Source organism: Oncorhynchus nerka, unplaced genomic scaffold (genome assembly GCF_034236695.1).
Source record: "Oncorhynchus nerka isolate Pitt River unplaced genomic scaffold, Oner_Uvic_2.0 unplaced_scaffold_2659, whole genome shotgun sequence".
Taxonomy (NCBI): Eukaryota; Metazoa; Chordata; class Actinopteri; order Salmoniformes; family Salmonidae; genus Oncorhynchus; species Oncorhynchus nerka.
The window spans coordinates 10,353-30,909 of NW_027038640.1; the positions used below are offsets into that span (position 1 = coordinate 10,353).

Here is a 20,557-nt window from a genome sequence, read left to right on the forward strand (position 1 = left end):
GCTTGTGGAAGGCTACTCGAAACGTTTGACCCAAGATAAACAATTTAAAGGGAATGCTACCAAATACTAATTGAGTGTATGTAAACTTCTGGCCCACTGGGAATGTGATGAAAGAAATAAAAGCTGAAATAAATCATTCTCTCTACTATTATTGTGACATTTCACATTCTTAAAATAAAATGGTGATCCTAACTGACCTAAGACAGGGAATGTTTACTAGGATTAAATGTCAGGAATTGTGAAAAACTGAGTTTAAATGTATTTGGCTGAGGTGTATGTAAACTTCCGACTTCAACTGTAGTGTAGGCTTAATCAAGATAGTCGTCTCAACTTTTTCTTATGTCATTCTCGTTGGCACCAACAGTTTAAAAAGTGTTGATAGGGGATAGAATGCGGTCGGACCATCAGATAATTGGCATATACATTACTCTTACTGAATTTCCACATGGACGAGGATATTTAACATTTAGTCAAAACCTATTGGATGCTAACTTTTAAAAAACTAGGACAGAGGAATTTAGAACATTTTTCAGACATAACACAGGCACAGCAAATCCCCTTATTGTATGGGACAATTTTAAATGTGCAGCCTTTAGAGGCCATGAAATTCAGTACTCATCTCTAAAACAAAAGCAATTTAGGTCAAAAGAGCCCATACTAACAAAGGAAATAGAAGGTATTGCAAGATTGTTATAATAATAATTTTATCACATCAAATGGTTGTTTTATGCAACAGAATAGAGTATTCTGTTAACTATTGTGCGTGTTCTACGGAGGATGGGCCTCTGGGAGATAACACTGAAAGGAGAGATTTATGATGTATTTTGGGTGAAAAAACCTAAAGAGCATTACAGAACATGAGTTAATGTTTCTGTTATATATGGTACCAGGGAGAGATGGTTCCAGTTTGGAGTCGGAGGGCCAGACACTGGTCTCTATGCAATGAAAACTGTTAACACAGCAGATACTGTCTGCTGTGTATTATAGGTATCTTTCATACAAATCTTAACCTTGTGATCCATTATACATATCTGTTGTTCGTCATGTAGGTTGAAAGGGGTGTATCTTGGCTATAAAAAACCTTTTTCTCACTAATAAAGATTCAGTTTAAGTATAACTCTGACTTGTGTGATAAGTTTGTCCCTCCTCATTTGATAATACAGAAATTAACCACCACAAAGGTCTAACAGAACAAAAGGATAAAAACTCTACAATGGAGGCTCAGAATGATGTAGAGGAAAAACAAAAAGAAATGGAGGAACTTATTCAAGAAAGATCAAGTGTATATATTATAAAAAATAAAGCAACTGTAGATAAGGTCCCAGTTTACCTATTTGCTTATGGTCTTGCCTACACCTAGCGAAAAGTATTTTTTATTATTTCAGAAAAAAATATTATATTTTATTTGGAACCGCAAGCCAGACAAAATTAAACGGGCCTATTTATATTGCAAATTAGGAAGAATGTCTCAACCTATTTTCAAGAATGGCCTTCTTTCCTTTATTCAGATTACAACCTCTCACTTTCAGTTATTTGAAAAGGAGATCATCTCCCAAATATAACTATTTTTAAAACAAGCCATAGAAAGTTGGTAGCAATTTATATTTAATCCACCAGAAAAGACAGAACAAATAATACAACAAATTGTGGTTACGCTCAAATATACTAATTGATCAAAAACAAAAAAGTATCATCTTCGCAAAAGATATCATAAATAGGACTGGTGGAGTTGTCACACATGCAGCTAACAAAAACATATGGAAATGTCTGCCCTACCCAAAACTACAACCAACTAATTGCAGCATTACCGCTAACATGGAAGAGGAAAGTGGAAGGGGGAAAATTAAGAAATGTGTCTATCTGTGTACCTGCTCAAGTAATACACAATGTTTTTACTTCATAAAAGCTCCCCTCATGAGCTTATATTGAAAGAAAGTGTTGGCAGCGTCCAATCCAAGTCGAAGAACAGGCATGACTGTAGACTCAAGGAAACCACCTCCTTCCTTCTCAGGTTTGTTGCTCTTCTTGAACTCCTCTATCTCCTGTCTCATTAAGTCAGCCTTCTCCTTGTGGCCCTTCTCCAGCAGATCCTTCTGCTCCTGCATCTTGCACTCCAAGGCCCTGTGGAAGTCCTGTTCCTGTTGCTTCATCTCCTCCTTCATCTTCTCTTCCATCTGCTTCAACTTCTCATCTTTGCTTCTGCGATCGTCCTCCATGGTGCGCTCCATCTCCAACCGTTTCTCTTCAGCAGCCTTCTTCTCCTGCTCCAGCACAGCTGATCTCTCCTTCTCCTCTGCATGGTCCAAAGGAAGAGTTGAGGTAGGAAAACACTTTAGTTTCTGGACTACTCATGTTCTCCCTCATATGGAGTCACAGACAGCCCCTGATCTTTTCCATGTTCTGGAGTAGGCCATAACTTTTAGATTACTCTTTCAAACATCCCAGATCTATGTTGACTTCGTGCAAGATTATCACCAATTTATTGTGAGAAGTCACTCCAACCAGAAAACTGAATGCAACCAGATAATAACATCCCAATGCTATATTTTGGACTTACCGTGGATCTTTTTCTCATTTTCTGTCAATTTTTTGTCAGCTTGCAGGATGGAATTCTTCTCTAGACTCTTATCCCTCAGGAACTGCTCAAGAATCTCCTCAGCCTGTAGAAAACACCCCCAAAGGCTACATGTTTTATCATTGGTTGATGGCAATCTGTTTCTGGTATGATGCTGCAGATGGAAGCTAACATGGAAGCTAATCTTAACTGACTTGCCTAGTTAAATAAAGGTAAATAAATCATAAGAGGTTGATAGAAACAGCAATCCATCTACGAAATTGAAACTAAGTGGATCGGCCTGAAAGATGAGAACAGCTCCAGTGTTTAATATGGATATTTTGATGAATGTTTCAGCCCTAGCAAGGATTCTTACCCTAACTCCTTTATCAGGCTCGGCCCGGTACTGTGCCACCATGTTGTCATGGTGACTGCAGTAAAGCTCATATCCTCCAGGTGTGGCATAGATCCCCTCCTTAATCTTCTGGGCCATCGGAACAGACAGCTTCTCCAGAAGGGCCGCACACTTCTTCTCTGAGGCATCCTCGTTCTGGATGAGAAGGTCAGCGTAGTGCTTTGCAATGGCCACCTGCAGGAGTCAAGACTGTTTTAGGGAAGCATTTGTAAAAAGTGGTCCTTGACAGAGTTAAGAACTAAGGCAGTGTTTGTACCAGGCACAGATCTGAAATGATGACCCTTACCGCCAACGCTTTCAAGAAATCCCCATTTTCGTCTTTGAAGGATCGTTTCATGAAAGCCTGCGTGGCCTGGTGGTCTGAGCGGAGGTGATGAGCTGAAATCTGACCCATTGCCACAGGGAATAAGGCCTTCACCTCCTCCATACCCCTCTGGTATACTACCTGGCCCTCGTCCACAGCAGCCTGGTTCTCAATTTGAGACATGGCCAGCACCGCATTCTCCAGACAGGGCACAGAGCCTTTGGCTATGGTCTCCACATAGGTTTTAACCAAGTGGCCGAGCACTGCAATCAGATAGAGGCGGGAAGAAAAATATAAGTGTATACATTTGGTGGTACAATAACAGTCTACATTCAATGCATATGTGCAAAATCTGCTGATATTTGACTTACTTCTCCCGGTTACTTTGTGTCCCCCTTTGACAGTTTTTGTACGGCTCTCCTGGAAAATAAAGCGGCAGAAAGTGTCTGCAACCTTTCGGAAGCTTCCACAGAGGTCAGCCTCGTCCATGGAATCCAGATGGGGCATGTTGGCAGGAGTTGTAGGAGTGGGGAATGCAAAGCACTTGCGCGAGGGGAAGTAGTTCCGGATGCACTCTCGTGGGAGGTTGTACATCAGATTCTTTTTACCCCCACCTGAATGATAGTCAGCATTCACCATTACAGTTGACATTAATCTATTTTTAGGGCTGGTTTCCCAGACACAGACTAGGCCTTGTCCTGCACACAAACGTGTGTTCAGTGGAGAATCTCGTCTAGAGGCCTAATCTGTGTCTGGGGTTCCGGCCCTTAGAGTTCACCATCCAAACACACAGTCATTAACAGACAAGCATATACAGAGATATGCTTAAATTAACATGAGGCAGAATACCTTATGTCCAATAAACCAACTGGATAAAATCATTTGGTTTATGTGTCTGTTTGATTATGAGTGTAATCCTACATTACATTTTCATAGGAATGATTTTATAATAGGTCATTTTGACAGGCAGAGCCAATATCAATCATCTTGTTTCACAACCCTTATGCTCTTTGTGAGATAATGATTATTCCAACTGTGTAATTGTTAATGGTGCACTATTCTATGTAGAGACATTGTGCACAGTTGATCATTGGGGTGGTGGCTAGTGCTAATGTCACCTTTTCTGAGTTCCAGTGAATGCTCCAGATACTCATCTTCGGTGACATTTCTGCCGTCGATCTCGAGTAGTAGAGTGAAATCTCTGACGGCCCACACAAAATTCGGAAAGAACTGCACAAACTGGGCATCCCCTCCTTCCTCGTCATCGTGAGAGGATGAAGCTGCACTGGAAGAATTCACCTTGATCCGCTCTGTCAGCTCACTCACATATCTTTAGGGACGGTTGAGGATCGACTGATAAAAGCTACCAAAGTTTTTTTAAAGCATGTGCATCTGCATTGACATGTGCCTGCTACAGTTGTACAATGACTTGCTATCCAACAGTTATAGCATATGAGCTGTTTCAGGTCCTTATTGAATGGACTGTGTCCACATGCACTGAGTAACCCCTAAGGGAATCGATCCAACAAAGTACAGTGTGTTAAACATTCTGCAAACACGTAATTAACGCTGTCAGTAACACAATATATTGCTCCAGGTCTGGAAGGGCATTTTGCTCAGCATCCAATAGATATACAAATGTACAGCACTTTCACTTTCAATATGAGAGGGAGTTCCAAGAAATGGCCCGGTTGGGGGAAATATCCCCTAACCATGTGATATGTACACCTGTTAAAGTCAACAGGAGAGGAAACAGGGGAGGTTTGCCATGGGGAAATAGATATTGGTTTAAAGGATACTGGAGGTTCTCCACGGCTTGATTGTCAATGGTCCCTCGACTATTGTAGACCAGAGTACTGCTTAACAGAATGGCCAAGGAGAAGATCCATGCATCATTCTTAGAATCTCCCTGAAACAAGTATGACAACAGCAACATGCCTACTGGTGATACGGCTAAATGAAATTAAATCATTTCAAATACACTATCTATACAAAAGTATGTGGACACCCCTTCAAATTAGTGGGTTCGGCTATTTAATCAAACCGGTTGCTGACAGGTGTATAAAATCGAGCACCAAGCCATGCAATCTCCATAGACAAAGGCAAGAGATTGGCCTTACTGAAGAGCTCAGCGACTTTCAATGTGGCACCATCATAGGATGCCACCTTTCCAACAAGTCAGTTCATCTAATTTCTGCCCTGCTAGAGCTGCTCCGGTGAACTGTTAGTGCTGTTATTGTGGAGTGGAAATGTTTAGGAGCAACAACACAACGGCTCAGCCGTGAAGTGGTAGGCCACACAAGCTCACAGAACGGGACCGCTGAGGGCTGACGCTCGTAGCGCATAAAAACGTCTGTCCTCGGTTGCAACACTCACTTCCGAGTTCCAAACTGCCTCTGGAAGCAACGTCAGCACAAGTACTGTTCATTGGGAGCTTCATGAAATGGGTTTCCATGGCCAAGCAGTAGCACAAAAGCCTAAGATCACCATGTGCAATGCCAAGCGTCGGCTGGAGGGGTGTAAAGATTGCTGCCATTGGACAGCATTGGAAACACATTCTCTGGAGGAATGAGTCACGTTTTACCATCTGGCAGTCCGACAGACGAATCTGGGTTTGGTGGATGCCAGGAGAACGCTACCTGCCCAAATGCATTGTGCCAACTGTAGAGTTTGGTGGAGGAGTAGGAATGGTCTGGTTCTGTATTTTATCGTTTGGGCTAGGCCCCTTAATTCCAGTGAAGGGAAATCTTAACGCTACAGCATACAATGACAATCTAAACAATTCTGTGCTTCCAACTTTGTGGTAACAGTTTGGGGAAGGCCCAGTTTGCCCATGATTTTGGAATGAGATGTTAGACGAACAGGTGGCTACATACTTTTGGTCATGTAGTGCTTGTGTGTTTCGATATTTGTTCACTGTGCTGGATTACTAATGTGAATTGTAAAGAGACTGAACTTTGACCTCTCACCTTCTCCACGTCCCCCAGCCCCTCTGTATCCAGCAGCACCAGGGTGTGGTGTCTTTTTTCAGGGTGAGGCACACACCACATCCAGATTCCCTTAGTTTTGGACTGGATGGTGGCTCCCAGGGCAAAACCTAAATCAATATCTCAAAGACCGTTTTCAGACGAAAAAATTGAATATACTTTTTTTTCTGAAATAAATGTACAGATGCAAAAAATTAGGAATTGTCTATTGAGGCACAGATTAAACCCAAACCAGTTTGTGAATTCAGATATGTCTCTCAGCATTAGTCAGTCTCTGTCTCACCTTTTCTCTTTCCAGCCAGCTTGTTCATGAGGTAGGACTTGCCGGTGCGGTACAGCCCGACCACCGCCACCACTACGACTTGCTGGTTCAGCCCCATCAGGTACTTGATGGCACCAGGAACTACATGAAGCTCGCCGTCGGCGTTTTCGACCAGGCACATTGGGCAATCCATGGTCAAGTGGCTTCACAGGATGATTCGCCTACAGCGCCCAGAAATATTCTATCTATAATACAATTATGAATTAAATATAGTTCAGATGAATTATGTGAATATTATATAGACTAGGACTACTGCAAAGGTTATGTAAAAAATATTATTAAGATCTGCATAATTGAACAGCTGAGCCATATGCATACAACATTAAAAGTTAAGTTAAAATATTGTCCAATTTTAGCTTCAATTTCATTACGAAATGTGTCTTCAAACATGTAACCGTTTTCCTGCTATGGAAAAGCATTAGTCGATAGTAGCCTACTCACATAAACGACCTCTCCAAAAGCCTGCTCCAAACCAACTGTATAATTGCAGAGGATGTCGCAATCTCGAGGATCTATTTCAAGGGGGTTTCAACTAGTTACCACAGCCACAAAGTCAAACGGTCTGTAATCATAAAAATGAATGAAAACAAAACAAATAGCTTTTTGGTCTCAATTTAAGGTTAGGTGTAGACATAATGTTAGCAGTGTCAAGGTTAGGTTTAAAATCACATTTTAAGAAGGGAAATTATAGAAATAGGCTAGGTCTACGACGTTGTGGCTGTAGTAACTAGTGGTACCTATTTGTCTGCAGATACAGAAAGTGAAAGACTTCGTGGACTTCGTGCTTTCCCGGAAGCTTAACTGTTAACGTAAGAGTTAAGAGTTTCAGTTTCAATATCACAACCGATCTCTTTTGCCGTGCAAACGCGGACAACAGACTGAACAACAACCTCACTGTACGGTACAGTGTTGCCGAGGTAAGCCTAAACTCTCTTTCACTTCTAAATGTGGGCTTTTTTACTATGTGATATATAGCTATTGATTTGCAAAATGACTTGTTTAATGTTGGCTGGTGAAAAAAACATTTTTTACAACAAAACATTTGCGGTCAATTAATTGATTGGATAACCACGCCTGTACATCCAAGCACATTCAGAACTATTCATGGAGTAGCCTCAACGAATCAGAGTGGAAGACTCCTCTCATGTCTTTGAATTTGAACGTACTTTTCATGTTGTCTTGCTGTTATTATTTTTATGACACATACAGTACCAGTTAAGAGTTTGGACACACCTACTCATTCCAAGGTTTTTCTTTAATTGTACTATTTTCTACATGGTATAATAATATATACACTGCCTAAAAAAATAAAGGGAACACTAAAATAACATCCTAGATCTGAATGAATGGAATATTATTATTAAAAACGTTTTTCTTTACATAGTTGAATGTGCTGACAACAAAATCACACAAAAATTATCAATGGAAATCAAATTGATCAACCCATGGAGGTCTGGATTTGGAGTCCCACTCAAAATTAAAGTGGAAAAGTACACTACAGGCTGATCCAACTTTGATGTAATGTCCATAAAACAAGTCAAAATTAGGCTTAGTAATGTGTGTGGCCTCCACGTGCCTGTATGACCTCCCTACAACGCCTGGGCATGCTCCTGATGAGGTGGCAGATGGTCTCCTGAGGGATCTCCTCCCAGACCTGGACTAAAGCATCCGCCAACTCCTGGACAGTCTGTGGTGCAACGTGGCGTTGGTGGATGGAGCGAGACATGATGTCCCAGATGTGCTCAATTGGATTCAGGTCTGGGGAACGGGCGGGCCAGTCCATAGCATCAATGGCTTCCTCTTGCAGGAACTGCTGACACACTCCAGCTACATGAGGTCTAGCATTGTCTTGCATTAGGAGGAACCCAGGGCCAACCGCACCAGCATATGGTCTCACAAGGGGTCTGAGGATCTCATCTCGGTACCTAATGGCAGTCAGGCTACCTCTGGCGAGCACATGGAGGGCTGTGCGGCCCCCCAAAGAGATGCCACACTAAACCATGACTGACCCACCGCCAAACCGGTCATGCTGGAGGATGTTGCAGGCAGCAGAACGTTCTCCACGGCGTCTCCAGACTCTGTCACGTCTGTCACATGTGCTCAGTGTGAACCTGCTTTCATCTGTGAAGAGCACAGGGCGCTAGTGGCAAATTTTCCAATCTTGGTGTTCTCTGGCAAATGCCAAACGTCCTGCATGGTGTTTGGCAGTAAGCACAACCCCCACCTGTGGACGTCGGGCCCTCATACCACCCTCATGGAGTCTGTTTCTGACCGTTTGAGCAGACACATGCACATTTGTGGCCTGCTGGAGGTCATTTTACAGGGCTCTGGCAGTGCTCCTCCTGCTCCTCCTTGTACAAAGGCGGAGGTAGCGGTCCTGCTGCTGGGTTGTTGCCCTCCTACGGCCTCCTCCACGTCTCCTGATGTACTGGCCTGTCTCCTGGTAGTGCCTCCATGCTCTGGACACTACGCTGACAGACACAGCAAACCTTCTTGCCACAGCTCGCATTGATTTTCCATCCTGGATGAGTTGCACTACCTGAGCCACTTGTGTGTGTTGTAGACTCTGTCTCATGCTACCACTAGAGTGAAAGCACCGCCAGCATTCAAAAGTGACCAAAACATCAGCCAGGAAGCATAGGAACTGAGAAGTGGTCACCACCTGCAGAACCACTCCTTTATTGGGGGTGTCTTGCTAATTGCCTATAATTTCCACCTGTTGTCTATTCCATTTGCACAACAGCATGTGAAATGTATTGTCAATCAGTGTTGCTTCCTAAGTGGACAGTTTGATTTCACAGAAGTGTGATTGACTTGGAGTTACATTGTGTTGTTTAAGTGTTCACTTTATTTTTTTGAGCAGTGTATATGTTTAAATGTAACCTTTATTTAACTGGGCAAGTCAGTTAAGAACACGTTCTCATTTACAATGATGGCCTACCGGGGAACAGTGGGTTAACTGCCTTGTTCAGGGGCAGAACAACAGATTTGTACCTTGTCAGCTCAGTCCAGCAACCTTTTGGTTACGACCCCAATGCTTTAGTGGATGTTGGGAATTGAATGTTCACCTCTCTACTAGAGGTCGACCGATTATGATTTTTCAACACCGATACCGATTATTGGAGGACCAAAATGACGGTGGGTCGCAACCAATGACTGCCTAGGAACGGTGGGTTCCTCCCTACCACTGAGGTTCCTCCCTACCACTGCTCGCCTCCCTACCACTGAGGAAGTACAGTTCCCGCTCAGCCCAGTCAAAACTGTTCGCTGCTCTGGCCCCCCAATGGTGGAACAAACTCCCTCACGACGCCAGGACAGCGGAGTCAATCACCACCTTCCGGAGACACCTGAAACCCCACCTCTTTAAGTAATACCTAGGATAGGATAAAGTAATCCTTCTCCCCCCCCTCCCCCCCCCCCCCCTTAAAAGACCTAGATGCACTATTGTAAAGTGGCTGTTCCACTGGATGTCATAAGGTGAAAGCACCAATTTGTAAGTCGCTCTGGATAAGAGCGTCTGCTAAATGACTTAAATGTAATGTAAATGTAAAAATATAAAATAAATAAATTGTTTAACACTTTTTTGGTGTTGATGTCATTCCATGTGTGTTATTTCAAAGTGTTGATGTCTTCACTATTATTATACAATGTAGAAAATTGGAAAAATAAAGAAAAACCCTTGAATGAGTAGGTATGTCCAAACATTTGACTGGTACTGTACACACACACACACACACACACACAGTGTCCTACTCAATCAAAAGTCATTATACGTGTCCTTGCCAGTGTTTCTATAGGACAGCATCATGGCAGGCCAGACAGTATCCATGAAGGAACCAGTATGTCTGATAGAGAACGACAATGATGGGAAGCTGCGTGTGGTCCGCAGTGCACTGGACATCCTGGACCAGATTGACCAGCATGTGGTAGTGGTGTCGGTGGTCGGTCTGTACCGCACCGGCAAGTCCTACCTCATGAACAAGCTGGCTGGGGAGAGGAAAGGTAAGCACATCCACTAAAGCATTTTTTTTTATCTATGTTCCGATCACGTTTCATGAGCCTACAATAAAAGATCCTAGACCATTTCTACATACACAAAAAGCTTATTTCTCTGAAATGCTGCGCACAAATTTGCTTGCATCCCTGTTTGTGAGTATTTCTCCTTTGCCACGATAATCCATCCACCTGACAGGTGTGGCATATCAAGAAGCTGATTAAACTGCATGATCATTACACCGGTGCACCTTGTGCTGGGGACAATAAAAAGCCACTCTAAAATGTTCAGTTCTGTCTCACAACACAATACCACAGATGTCTCAAGTTTTGTGGGAAAGTGCAATTGGCATGCTGACTTCAAGATTGTCCACCCGAGCTGTTGCCAGAGAATTGAATGTTAACTTCTCTACCATAAGCCACCTCCAACGTCATTTTGACAGTACATCCAACCGACCTCACAACACAGACTACGCATAACCATGCCAGTCCAGGACCTAAACTCAGCAAAAAAAGAAACGTCCCTTTTTCAGGACCCTGTCTTTCAAAGATAATTCATAAAAATCCAAATAACTTCACAGATCTTCATTGTAAAGGGTTTAAACACTGTTTCCCATGCTTGTTCAATGAACCATGAACAATTAATGAATATGCACCTGTGGAACGGTCATTAAGACATTAACAGCTTACAGACGGTAGGCAATTAGGTCACAGTTATGAAAACTTAGGACACTAAAGAGGCCTTTCTACTGACTCTGAAAAACACAAAAAGAAAGATGCCCAGGGTCCCTGCTCATCTCTGTGAACGTGCCTTAGGAATGCTGCAAGGAGGCATGAGGACTGCAGATGTGGCCAGGGCAATAAATTGCAATGTCCATACTGTGAGACTCCGAAGACAGTGCTACAGGGAGACAGGACGGATAGCTGATCGTCCTCACAGTGGCAGACCACGTGTAACAACCCCTGCACAGGATCGCTACATCCGAACATCACACCTGCGGCACAGGTATAGGATGGCAACAACAACTGCCCAAGTTACACAAGGAACGCACAATCCCTCCATCAGTGCTCAGACTGTCCGCAATAGGCTGAGAGGCTGGACTGAGGCCTTGTAGGCCTGTTTTTAGGCAAGTCCCACCAGACATCACCGGCAACAATGACGCCTATGGGCACAAACCCACCGTCGCAGTACCAGACAGGACTTTCAAAAAGTGCTCTTCACTGACGATTCACGGTTTTGTCTCACCAGGGGTGATGGTCGGATTTGTGTTTATAGTCGAAGGAATGAGCATTACACCGAGGCCTGTACTCTGGAGCGGGATCGATTTGGGTGTGGAGGGTCCGTCATGGTCTGGGGCGGTGTGTCAGCATCATCGGACTGAGCTTGTTGTCATTGCAGGCAATGTCAACACTGTGTGTTACAGGGAAGATATCCTCCTCCCTCCTGCAGGCTCATCCTGGCATGACCCTCCAGCATGACAATGCCACCAGCCATACTGCTCGTTCTGTGCATGATTTCCTGCAAGACAGGAATGTCAGTGTTCTGCCATGGCCAGCGAAGAGCCCGGATCTCAATCCCATTGAGCACGTCTGGGACCTGTTGGATCAGAGGGTGAGGGCTTGGGCCATTCCCCCCAGAAATGTCCAGGAACTTGCAGGTGCCTTGGTGGAAGAGTGGGGTAACATCTCACAGCAAGAACTGGCAAATCTGGTACAGTCCAAGAGGAGGAGATGCACTGCAGTACTTAATGCAGCTGGTGGCCACACCTGATACTGACTGTTACTTTTGATTTTGACCCCCTCTTTGTTCAGGGACACATTATTATATTTATGTAAGTCACGTGTCTGTGGAACTTGTTCAGTTTATGTCTAAGTTGTTGAATTTTGTTAAGTTCATACAAATATTTACACATGTTAAGTTTGCTGAAAATAAATGCAGTTGACAGTGAGAGGACATTTCTTTTTTTTGCTGAGTTTATATATATATATATTTGGCTTCTTCACCAGCGGGATCGTCTGAAACCAGCCACCCGGGCAGCAGATGAAACTGTGGATTTGCTCAACCGAAGATTTTCTGCACAAACGGTCAGAAACCGTCTCAAGGAAGCTCATCTGCATGCTCGTCGTCCTCGCCATGATCTTATCCTGACTGCAGTTCGATGTCTTAACCGACTTCAGTGGGCAAATGCTCACGTTCAATGGCGTTATGGTATGGCCAGGCATTAGCTACTGACAACGATACCGTGACGAGATCCTGAGGCCCATTGTAGTGCCATTCATCCGCCACCATCACCTCATGTTTCCGCATTATAATGCATGGCCCCATGTCGCAAGGATCTGTACACAACTCCTGAAAATGTCCCAGTTCTGCATACTCAAGGATCTGTAGACAACTCCTGAAAATGTCCCAGTTCTGCATGCTCAAGGATCTGTACACAACTCCTGAATATGTCCCAGTTCTGCATAGTCACCAGACATGTCACTCATTGAGAATTTTTGGGATGCTCTGGATCGACGTGTTCGACATCGTGTTCCAGTTCCCACCAATATCCATTAACTTCGCACAGCCATTGAAGAGGAGTGGGACAACATTCCACAGACCACAATCAACAGCCTGATCAAGTCTATGCGAAGGAGATATGTCACGCTGCATGAGGCAAATGATGGTCACACCAGATACTGACTGGTTTTCTGATCCACCCCCCTATTTTTTTATGTTATATTTTCTTATTTCCTTCTTTGGACTGTAACTCAGTAAAAACTTTGAAATTGTTTCATGTATTTTTGTTCAATGTACATAACAATATGCATGACCTCAACACTGTTATATGGTTAATTAAGGAATGATTATGTATAAGATAATTATTTCTCATAAAGATATGGTAATAGAAATGTGAAACAGAAAGTGTTAACTTATGTACTGGATTTGTCATTCAGAGTTAGAGACAGATTTGCTGCACCAAAGTACAGATTTGTCCTGTTCTGAACACATTATGCTTTGATGTTTTTTTCTCTCCAAAAATTGGAAATCCGACACTGTTATTGCATTGTGGAAACTACAGTTTCTCTTTGTTTTACACCATAACATACAACCAGACAGCAGAGCAAACATCAAAAACACATTTTGTTCCAACCACATTTGTTCTGGGTGGGTTGTGTAGATCAGGGTGCCGTTTTGCACTGGCTGCTAGTTTCACTTTCAGTCTGTCAGTATGGTATGCAGTATAACTAGACAAACAGGTTCATCTGAAAACCAGCAGCCTTGAGTTAACACTTTACATCCTGCTGCCTCTTTACAGATTCCATCCTAAGAACCATTTTTATCCTCTGTCCTCAAGGTTTTGCCCTGGGAGCCACCATCCAGTCCAAAACTAAGGGCATCTGGATGTGGTGTGTGCCTCACCCTGAAAAAAGAGACCACACCCTGGTGCTGCTGGATACAGAGGGGCTGGGGGACGTGGAGAAGGTGGGAGGTCAAAGTTCACTCTCTGTCAAAAACCTTTTATGGTTCAGATTGTTTAGATGACAGAATATAACATTGCTATGGGTAAAATCCCATGTTATCTCAATGAACTGTGTCTAGTACTGATAGCTGATGTCATCATCTGTATGTAATGTCTGACTTACAAATGTATGATGTATACCCATTGATTCTAAAGAGTATAACAAATAAATAATGACCCATGAGCTTAATTATAAGCTTGTTTTACTCCAATGTTTGTAAATGTAATTAAACACTGTTTAACATCATGGTTAACTACAATTATGATGTCACGGATGGTGAGTCATTGCACCCATAGCTCTATGAATTTGAGTGGTTACATTTCTTCAGGCCGATCCCTCAGCTCTTTTTTTGTTAGCTTTTTTTTTTTTAACCAAAACTGAGGCAGGGTGTGGCTTTGTTATTGTTTCAATTAAGGATTCCAGTTTTGACCTTTATTTAGGTAGGGAGCCCATAAAACGGCATATGGAGTAGACATTTAGTTACTGACTTAATTTCACTCTAGTATGAACAGAGTACCAATGTGTTCCTTCTGTTGTGTCTGCAGGGTGATGAGAAGAATGACAACTGGATCTTTTCCCTGGCTGTCCTGCTCAGCAGTACTCTGGTGTACAACAGCATGGGAACCATCGACAACAACGCCCTGGAGAAACTACAGTATCCTTCAGCAGGCCTATAAAGAAATATAGTGTAGTGTTGTATGTCTGGGTTCATTTCATCCCCAACAACCGAACCAACCTCAAAAAGCACTAATCACTATATTGTATGTTAGTAAATCTGGGTTCATTTTGTCCTCAACACCACCTGCTATAGCTATGTGACAGAACTGACAGAGCACATCAAGGTGAAGTCCAACCAGCGAGACGGGGAGGAATCTTCAGAGTACCTGCGTTACTTTCCTTCCTTTGTGTGGACAGTCAGAGATTTCACCCTGACCCTGGAGGTTGATGGGAGACCCATCACAGCCAATGAGTACCTGGAGAACGCTCTTAAACTGAGAACAGGTGAACACCAGCTAGCACAGCTAACTTAATCTCTGAATATAAACTATGGTTAGATTGAATTTACCAAAGTTAACAATACTTTTACAAATGACACGTTGGACATAAAAATATGAAATGCTTTTCTTCCACAAAAAATGTCACGGTTAAACAATTAATTAATTAATTAATTAATTATTGATGTACTTTTCCTTTAATTTACAAAGGTCATAGTAAGAAAGATCAGGCATACAATCTGCCTCGTAGCTGCCTGCGGAACTATTTCTCTCCTCGCTGGTGCTTTGTGTTTGAGAGGCCAGCCAGCGGAGACAAAATGAGACGTATGGAGGAGCTGACCGACGCTGACCTGGAGCCTGCCTTTGTGGAGCAAGCCAAGGAGTTCTGTGACCACGTCTTCAATGAGGCCAAGACCAAGACCCTGAAACAGGGCCTGAAAGTTACCGGCAGACGTGAGTATTACAACACTGATATTGAGGATGGAAAGCAGTTATGAAAGTGGGTCATGATGTTTGATAATACAACTAAACTACTGCTGCTACTATTACCACTTCCTCTATTATTATAATTACTACAAGTACCATGACCAGTACAACTAACAACACCATTAGTACTTAAATTACTACTAATTCTACTACTTACTTTACTTCTATACAAGCACCACTGACCACCACAGTACTACCACCATCACTACCATCTACCAGAACATCTACCAGATATGCTGATTTCCTGCCCTCTCCTGCAGTGCTGGGAAACCTGGCAGAGACGTATGTGTCTGCCATCCGGAGCGGGCAGATCCCCTGCCTGGACAATGCTGTGTTGGCGCTGGCCCAAATTGAGAACTCCAGTGCCATCGAGAGGGCCAGGGCCCACTACCAGAAGCGCATGGCTGACTGGGTGGCCTACCCCACAGAGACCCAAGAGGAGCTGTCTGAAGTGCATGCTGTCATGGAAAAGGAGGCTGTGGCCATATTCATCAACAACTCCTTCAAAGACGAGGACCAGAAGTACCAGTTGGAGCTCATGGTATGGGAATGTAGATTCTATATTCAATATTCAATTCAGTGATGCATGTATTTAACAAGATGATGATAATCTGTCATTTGGGTGAGCTACCCCTTTATGCAACACTTACATGTACATTTTAGTCCTTTAGCAGACACACTTATCCAGAGTGACTTACAGCAGCAATTAGGGTTAAGTGCCTTACTCAAGGGCACATTGACAGATTATTCACCATTTATTACCTCAACTGAACCAAAACATTCTGGTTTGTTCTGGTACATTCTGAACCAACCTCTCAAACACAAAAATAGAAAGTGCTTCAAGAGGAGTATGAGAAGATCTGTGAGAGGAACTACAAGGAGTCCCAGAAGGCATGCGAGTCCAAAATCCAATGCATTTTTGCCCCCCTGGAGGAGAAAATAAGGGATGGCTCCTACATGACCCCTGGAGGATACAAAGAGTACTGCAACGACCTGAAACTGGCCACCAGCGAATACAGATCTGAGGGAGGAAGGGGAGTGAAGGTATGTTGAGGAGGTGGTGCTATTTTAGGATATTATGTAATCATGATGTTTTGTGGATGCTGGTCAAAGGAGTTATGAATGCACTGATGTGATGTTGAAAGTTAAATATTATTTGTGGTGGTTCCAGGCTGAAGAGGTACTGAATGAGTACTTGGGAAGGAAGGCCAGCATTGGTGAGGCCATCCTGTCAGCAGACCACTCCCTCACTGTAGCTGAGCAGAGAGCAGAAGGTGATATAGGTCACATTCTAATGACCACCAAATGGAGGCTTTACCTCTCGTTCTGTTTGATATTTATCTCACTCTCTCTTGCACACATACTCAGTCTACCTTTCTCTGCAGCGGAGCAAGTGAAAAGGGAGGCATCTGAGCGGGAGAATCGAGCCATGGAGGAGCAGCTGGTTGTCCAGGAGAGGTTGAGAGCGGACCAGCAGAGGACGTATGACGAGAATGTGAACCAGCTGATGGAGAGGATGGAGAGAGACAGCAGAAATGCCATAGCAGAGCACGATAGAGTTCTACAGGCCAGACTCAAGGTAGGAATAAAAATAAACACAAACATTGAGAAGTACACTTTAAAACTACAGTAACTCTAGCGGTAAGATTAACTGTGTGTATGTGTTTTGTTTTAATGACACAGTCCGTGATGTGTAAAAACAAACCTTGTAATTTCAGGAGCAGAATGACCTTCTCCAGCAAGGGTTTGATGACAGAGCACACCAAATGCAAAGAGAGATAGATGCCCTTAAGGGTGCGAAGGCACAAGAGGAAGAGAAAAAACCCTCATTTATGAGCACAGCTCTGGATACTGTTGGGACTGCAGCTGCCTTGTTCCTTCCAGGAATACTTCCCAAAGTAGGAGGAATGGCTGTGAAATGGCTGTCTAAGTGGTTCTGATGTAGGTTCCCGAGGAGGATGACGAGCTATTATTCTTATAGACGTGAATTGATTGAATCTGTATTTATTGATAGTTGATTCATGGATTTAAGTTAAGCACTCAGTCAAGGTTTTATTTGATGTTATTTTTTTTGTAAGTCATTTGAATAAGTAATTAGCATACCTAATCATAAGGAAGTAGATCTTTTAGAAAGCACTCTTAAAAATGTTTTTCAGTTGTTTTACGATTACCAAATAGGCCTACGTCTTTTTAACACTGACGACATTTACATGCACACCAATATCCTGTTATTATTCGAGATACTCAAGTATTCTGTTTTTGAGTTGATGCATATAAACGTCATATTCCGTTTACAATAACCTGAAAAAGCTTGTATCCCGGTTATGAGAATCCCGTATAAGATGCCTGGGATATGCTGATCTTAGACGGTAATCTGTGGCATGTAAACATCCTCTTCTGTTTCCTGTTTTCCACGGTCTGCACAGGCTCAATATCACATATCATTGGTGTTGTGGGATTATGTTTTCATCTGATTGTCAAAGAAATCACTTTAAAAAGTAGGCTACCAGTGCAATTCAAGCCACCATGATAGTTTATTTTGCTGATACTCCGTGCTGGACCGTATAGCCTACTAGGTACTTTCACCCCTAATTTAGACAAGTTTGTGCCTATAATGTCTGAGATTTGGTTGACCATTTGTTTGTCAACTATAGTTAGATCCATGCAGCTTCTCGTCTGTCATGACTAAATATTGTAGTGCTCACCAGAATAATGTCTTACATAGATAGCATGAATACATTATTAATGTAGTTAACACCGGTATAGTTGTCTGTTTGGTTTAGGAACCAGGGAGAAAACGCAATAACTCCAAAACAGTGGAACTATTGGTGTTTGTATTTATGTGTTCATGTGTTTGAAATACTGTCTGGTTGCAGAACAATGTCATAACAACACATTCAAATTTTCTCGAGAGATGCTGAAATAAATATTTCTCCCCAAGACAAAACTAACATTTATTGTATCATTTTACTGCAAGAAATGCATAATTCAGTAGGTGTTAATATTATATTACACTACATGTGAGTGGTATAGGCCTAGAGTCAGTATCCAGATTTTCAGTTACTATTCCATTTAACCCATATGAATTTAAATGAGGAATATTCTGTTTATTAATTAATACAGTTTTATTTTTTCACCTTTATTTAACCAGGTAGGCCAGTTGAGAACAAGCTCTCATTTACAACTGCAACCTGGCTAAGATAAAGCAAAGCAGTGCGACACAAACAACACGGAGTTGCACATGGAATAAACAAACATACAGTCAAGAACAAAATACAAAAGTCTATATACAGTGTGTGCAAATGAAGTAAGATTAGGGAGGTAGGGCAATAAATAGGCCGTAGTGGAGAAATAATTACAATTGAGCAATTAAACACTGGAGTGATAGATGTGTAGAAGATTAATGCGCAAGTAGAGACACTGGGGTGCAAAGGAGCAAAAAAATAAAAATAACAATATGGGCATGAGGTAGTTGGATGGGCTATTTACAGATGGGCTGTGTACAGGTGCAATGATCTGTAAGCTGCTCTGACAGCTGATGCCTAAAGTTAGTGAGGGAGATATGAGTCTCCAGCTTCAGTGATCTTTGCAATTTGTTACAGTCATTGGCACCAGAGAATTGGAATGAAACGCGGCCAAAGGAGGCGATGGCTTTGGGGGTTACCAGTGAAATATACCTGCTGGAGCGCGTGCTACGGGTGGGTGCTGCTATGGTGACCAGTGAGCTGAGATAAGGCGGGGCTTTACCTAGCAAAGACATAGATGACCTGGAGCCAGTGGTTTGGGCGACGAATATAAAGCGAGGGCAACCAACGAGAGCATACAGGTCACAGTGGTGGGTAGTATATGGGGCTTTGGTGACAAAACGGATGGCACTGTGATAGACTGAATCCAATTTGCTGAGTAGAGTGATGGAGGCTATTTTGTAAATGACATCACCAAAGTCAAGGATCGGTAGGATAGTATGTTGGCAGCAGGAATGAAGGATGCTTTGTTGTTAAATAGGAAGCTGATTCTAGATTTAATGTTGGATTAGAGATGCTAAATGTGAGTCTGGAAGGAGAGTTTACAGTCTAACCAGACACCTAGGTATGTAGTTGTCCACATATTCTAAGTCAAAACCGTCCAGAGTAGTGATGCTAGACGGGCAGGCAGGTGCGGGCAGCAATCGGTTGAAGAGCATGCATTTAGTTTTACTTGCATTTAAGAGCAGGTGGAGGCCACGGAAGGAGAGTTGTATGGCATTGAAGCTTGTCTGGAGGTTTGTTAACACAGTGTCCAAAGAAGGGCCAGAAGTTTACAGAATGGTGTCGTCTGTGTCGAGGTGGATCAGCGAATCACCAGCAGCAAGAGCTACATCATTGATGTATACAGAGAAAAGAGTCGTCCCAAGAATTTAACCCTTTGGTACCCCCATAGATACTGCCAGAGGTCCGGACAACAGGCCCTCCAATTTAACACACTGAACTCTGTCTGAGAAGTAGTTGGTGAACCAGGTGAGGCAGTCATTTGAGAAACCAAGGCTGTTGAGTCTGCCGATAAGAATACGGTGATTGACAGAGTCGAAAGCCTTGGCCAGGTCAATGAATACAGCTGCACATTATTGTCTTTTATCAATGGCGGTTAAGATATCGTTAGGACCTTGAGCGTGGCTGAGGTGCACCCATGACCCGCTCGGAAACCAGATTGCATAGCTGAGAAGGTACGGTGGGATTCGAAATGGTCAGTGATCTGTTGGTTAAAGGCACAGTCGACTTAGTGTTTGTTAACTTCTGACCCACTGGAATTGTGATAGTGAGTTATAATGAAATAATGTCTGTAAACAATTGTTGGAAAAATGACTTGTGTCATGCACAAAGTAGATGTCCCAACTGACTTGCTAAAACTATAGTTTGTTTACAAGAAATTTGTGGAGAGTTTGAAAAACAAGTTTTAATGACTCCAACTTAAGTGTATGTTAACTTCCGACTTCAACTTTATCTTTATGTACCTACAAA

At 42.8% G+C, this 20,557-nt stretch overlaps 2 protein-coding genes across 3 annotated transcripts; one reads left to right on the forward strand and one right to left on the reverse strand.

The window, feature by feature from the left end:
• Window positions 1-1,588: 1,588 nt before the first annotated feature.
• On the reverse strand, window positions 1,589-7,118 carry LOC115127795 (guanylate-binding protein 1-like). 2 transcript variants are annotated; one of them, XM_065014559.1, is made up of 10 exons: window positions 7,024-7,118; window positions 6,544-6,767; window positions 6,243-6,370; window positions 5,073-5,182; window positions 4,392-4,603; window positions 3,645-3,887; window positions 3,256-3,536; window positions 2,931-3,143; window positions 2,558-2,660; window positions 1,589-2,293 (listed from the first exon to the last, which is right to left on the reverse strand). In XM_065014559.1, the coding sequence occupies exons 2-10, from the start codon at window positions 6,713-6,715 to the stop codon at window positions 1,893-1,895; spliced, it is 1,863 nt and encodes a 620-aa protein (XP_064870631.1). In that variant the 5' UTR covers window positions 6,716-6,767; window positions 7,024-7,118; the 3' UTR covers window positions 1,589-1,892. The 2 variants fall into 2 exon arrangements, with proteins under 2 accessions (XP_064870631.1, XP_064870630.1); XM_065014558.1 differs by having other exon boundaries at window positions 6,243-6,382.
• Window positions 7,119-7,391: 273 nt separating this feature from the next.
• On the forward strand, window positions 7,392-18,511 carry LOC115127796 (guanylate-binding protein 1-like). The gene is made up of 11 exons (XM_029657413.2): window positions 7,392-7,499; window positions 10,369-10,584; window positions 13,914-14,041; window positions 14,625-14,734; window positions 14,891-15,081; window positions 15,285-15,527; window positions 15,821-16,101; window positions 16,392-16,604; window positions 16,732-16,834; window positions 16,946-17,139; window positions 17,279-18,511. The coding sequence occupies exons 2-11, from the start codon at window positions 10,389-10,391 to the stop codon at window positions 17,498-17,500; spliced, it is 1,881 nt and encodes a 626-aa protein (XP_029513273.1). The 5' UTR covers window positions 7,392-7,499; window positions 10,369-10,388; the 3' UTR covers window positions 17,501-18,511.
• Window positions 18,512-20,557: the final 2,046 nt, after the last annotated feature.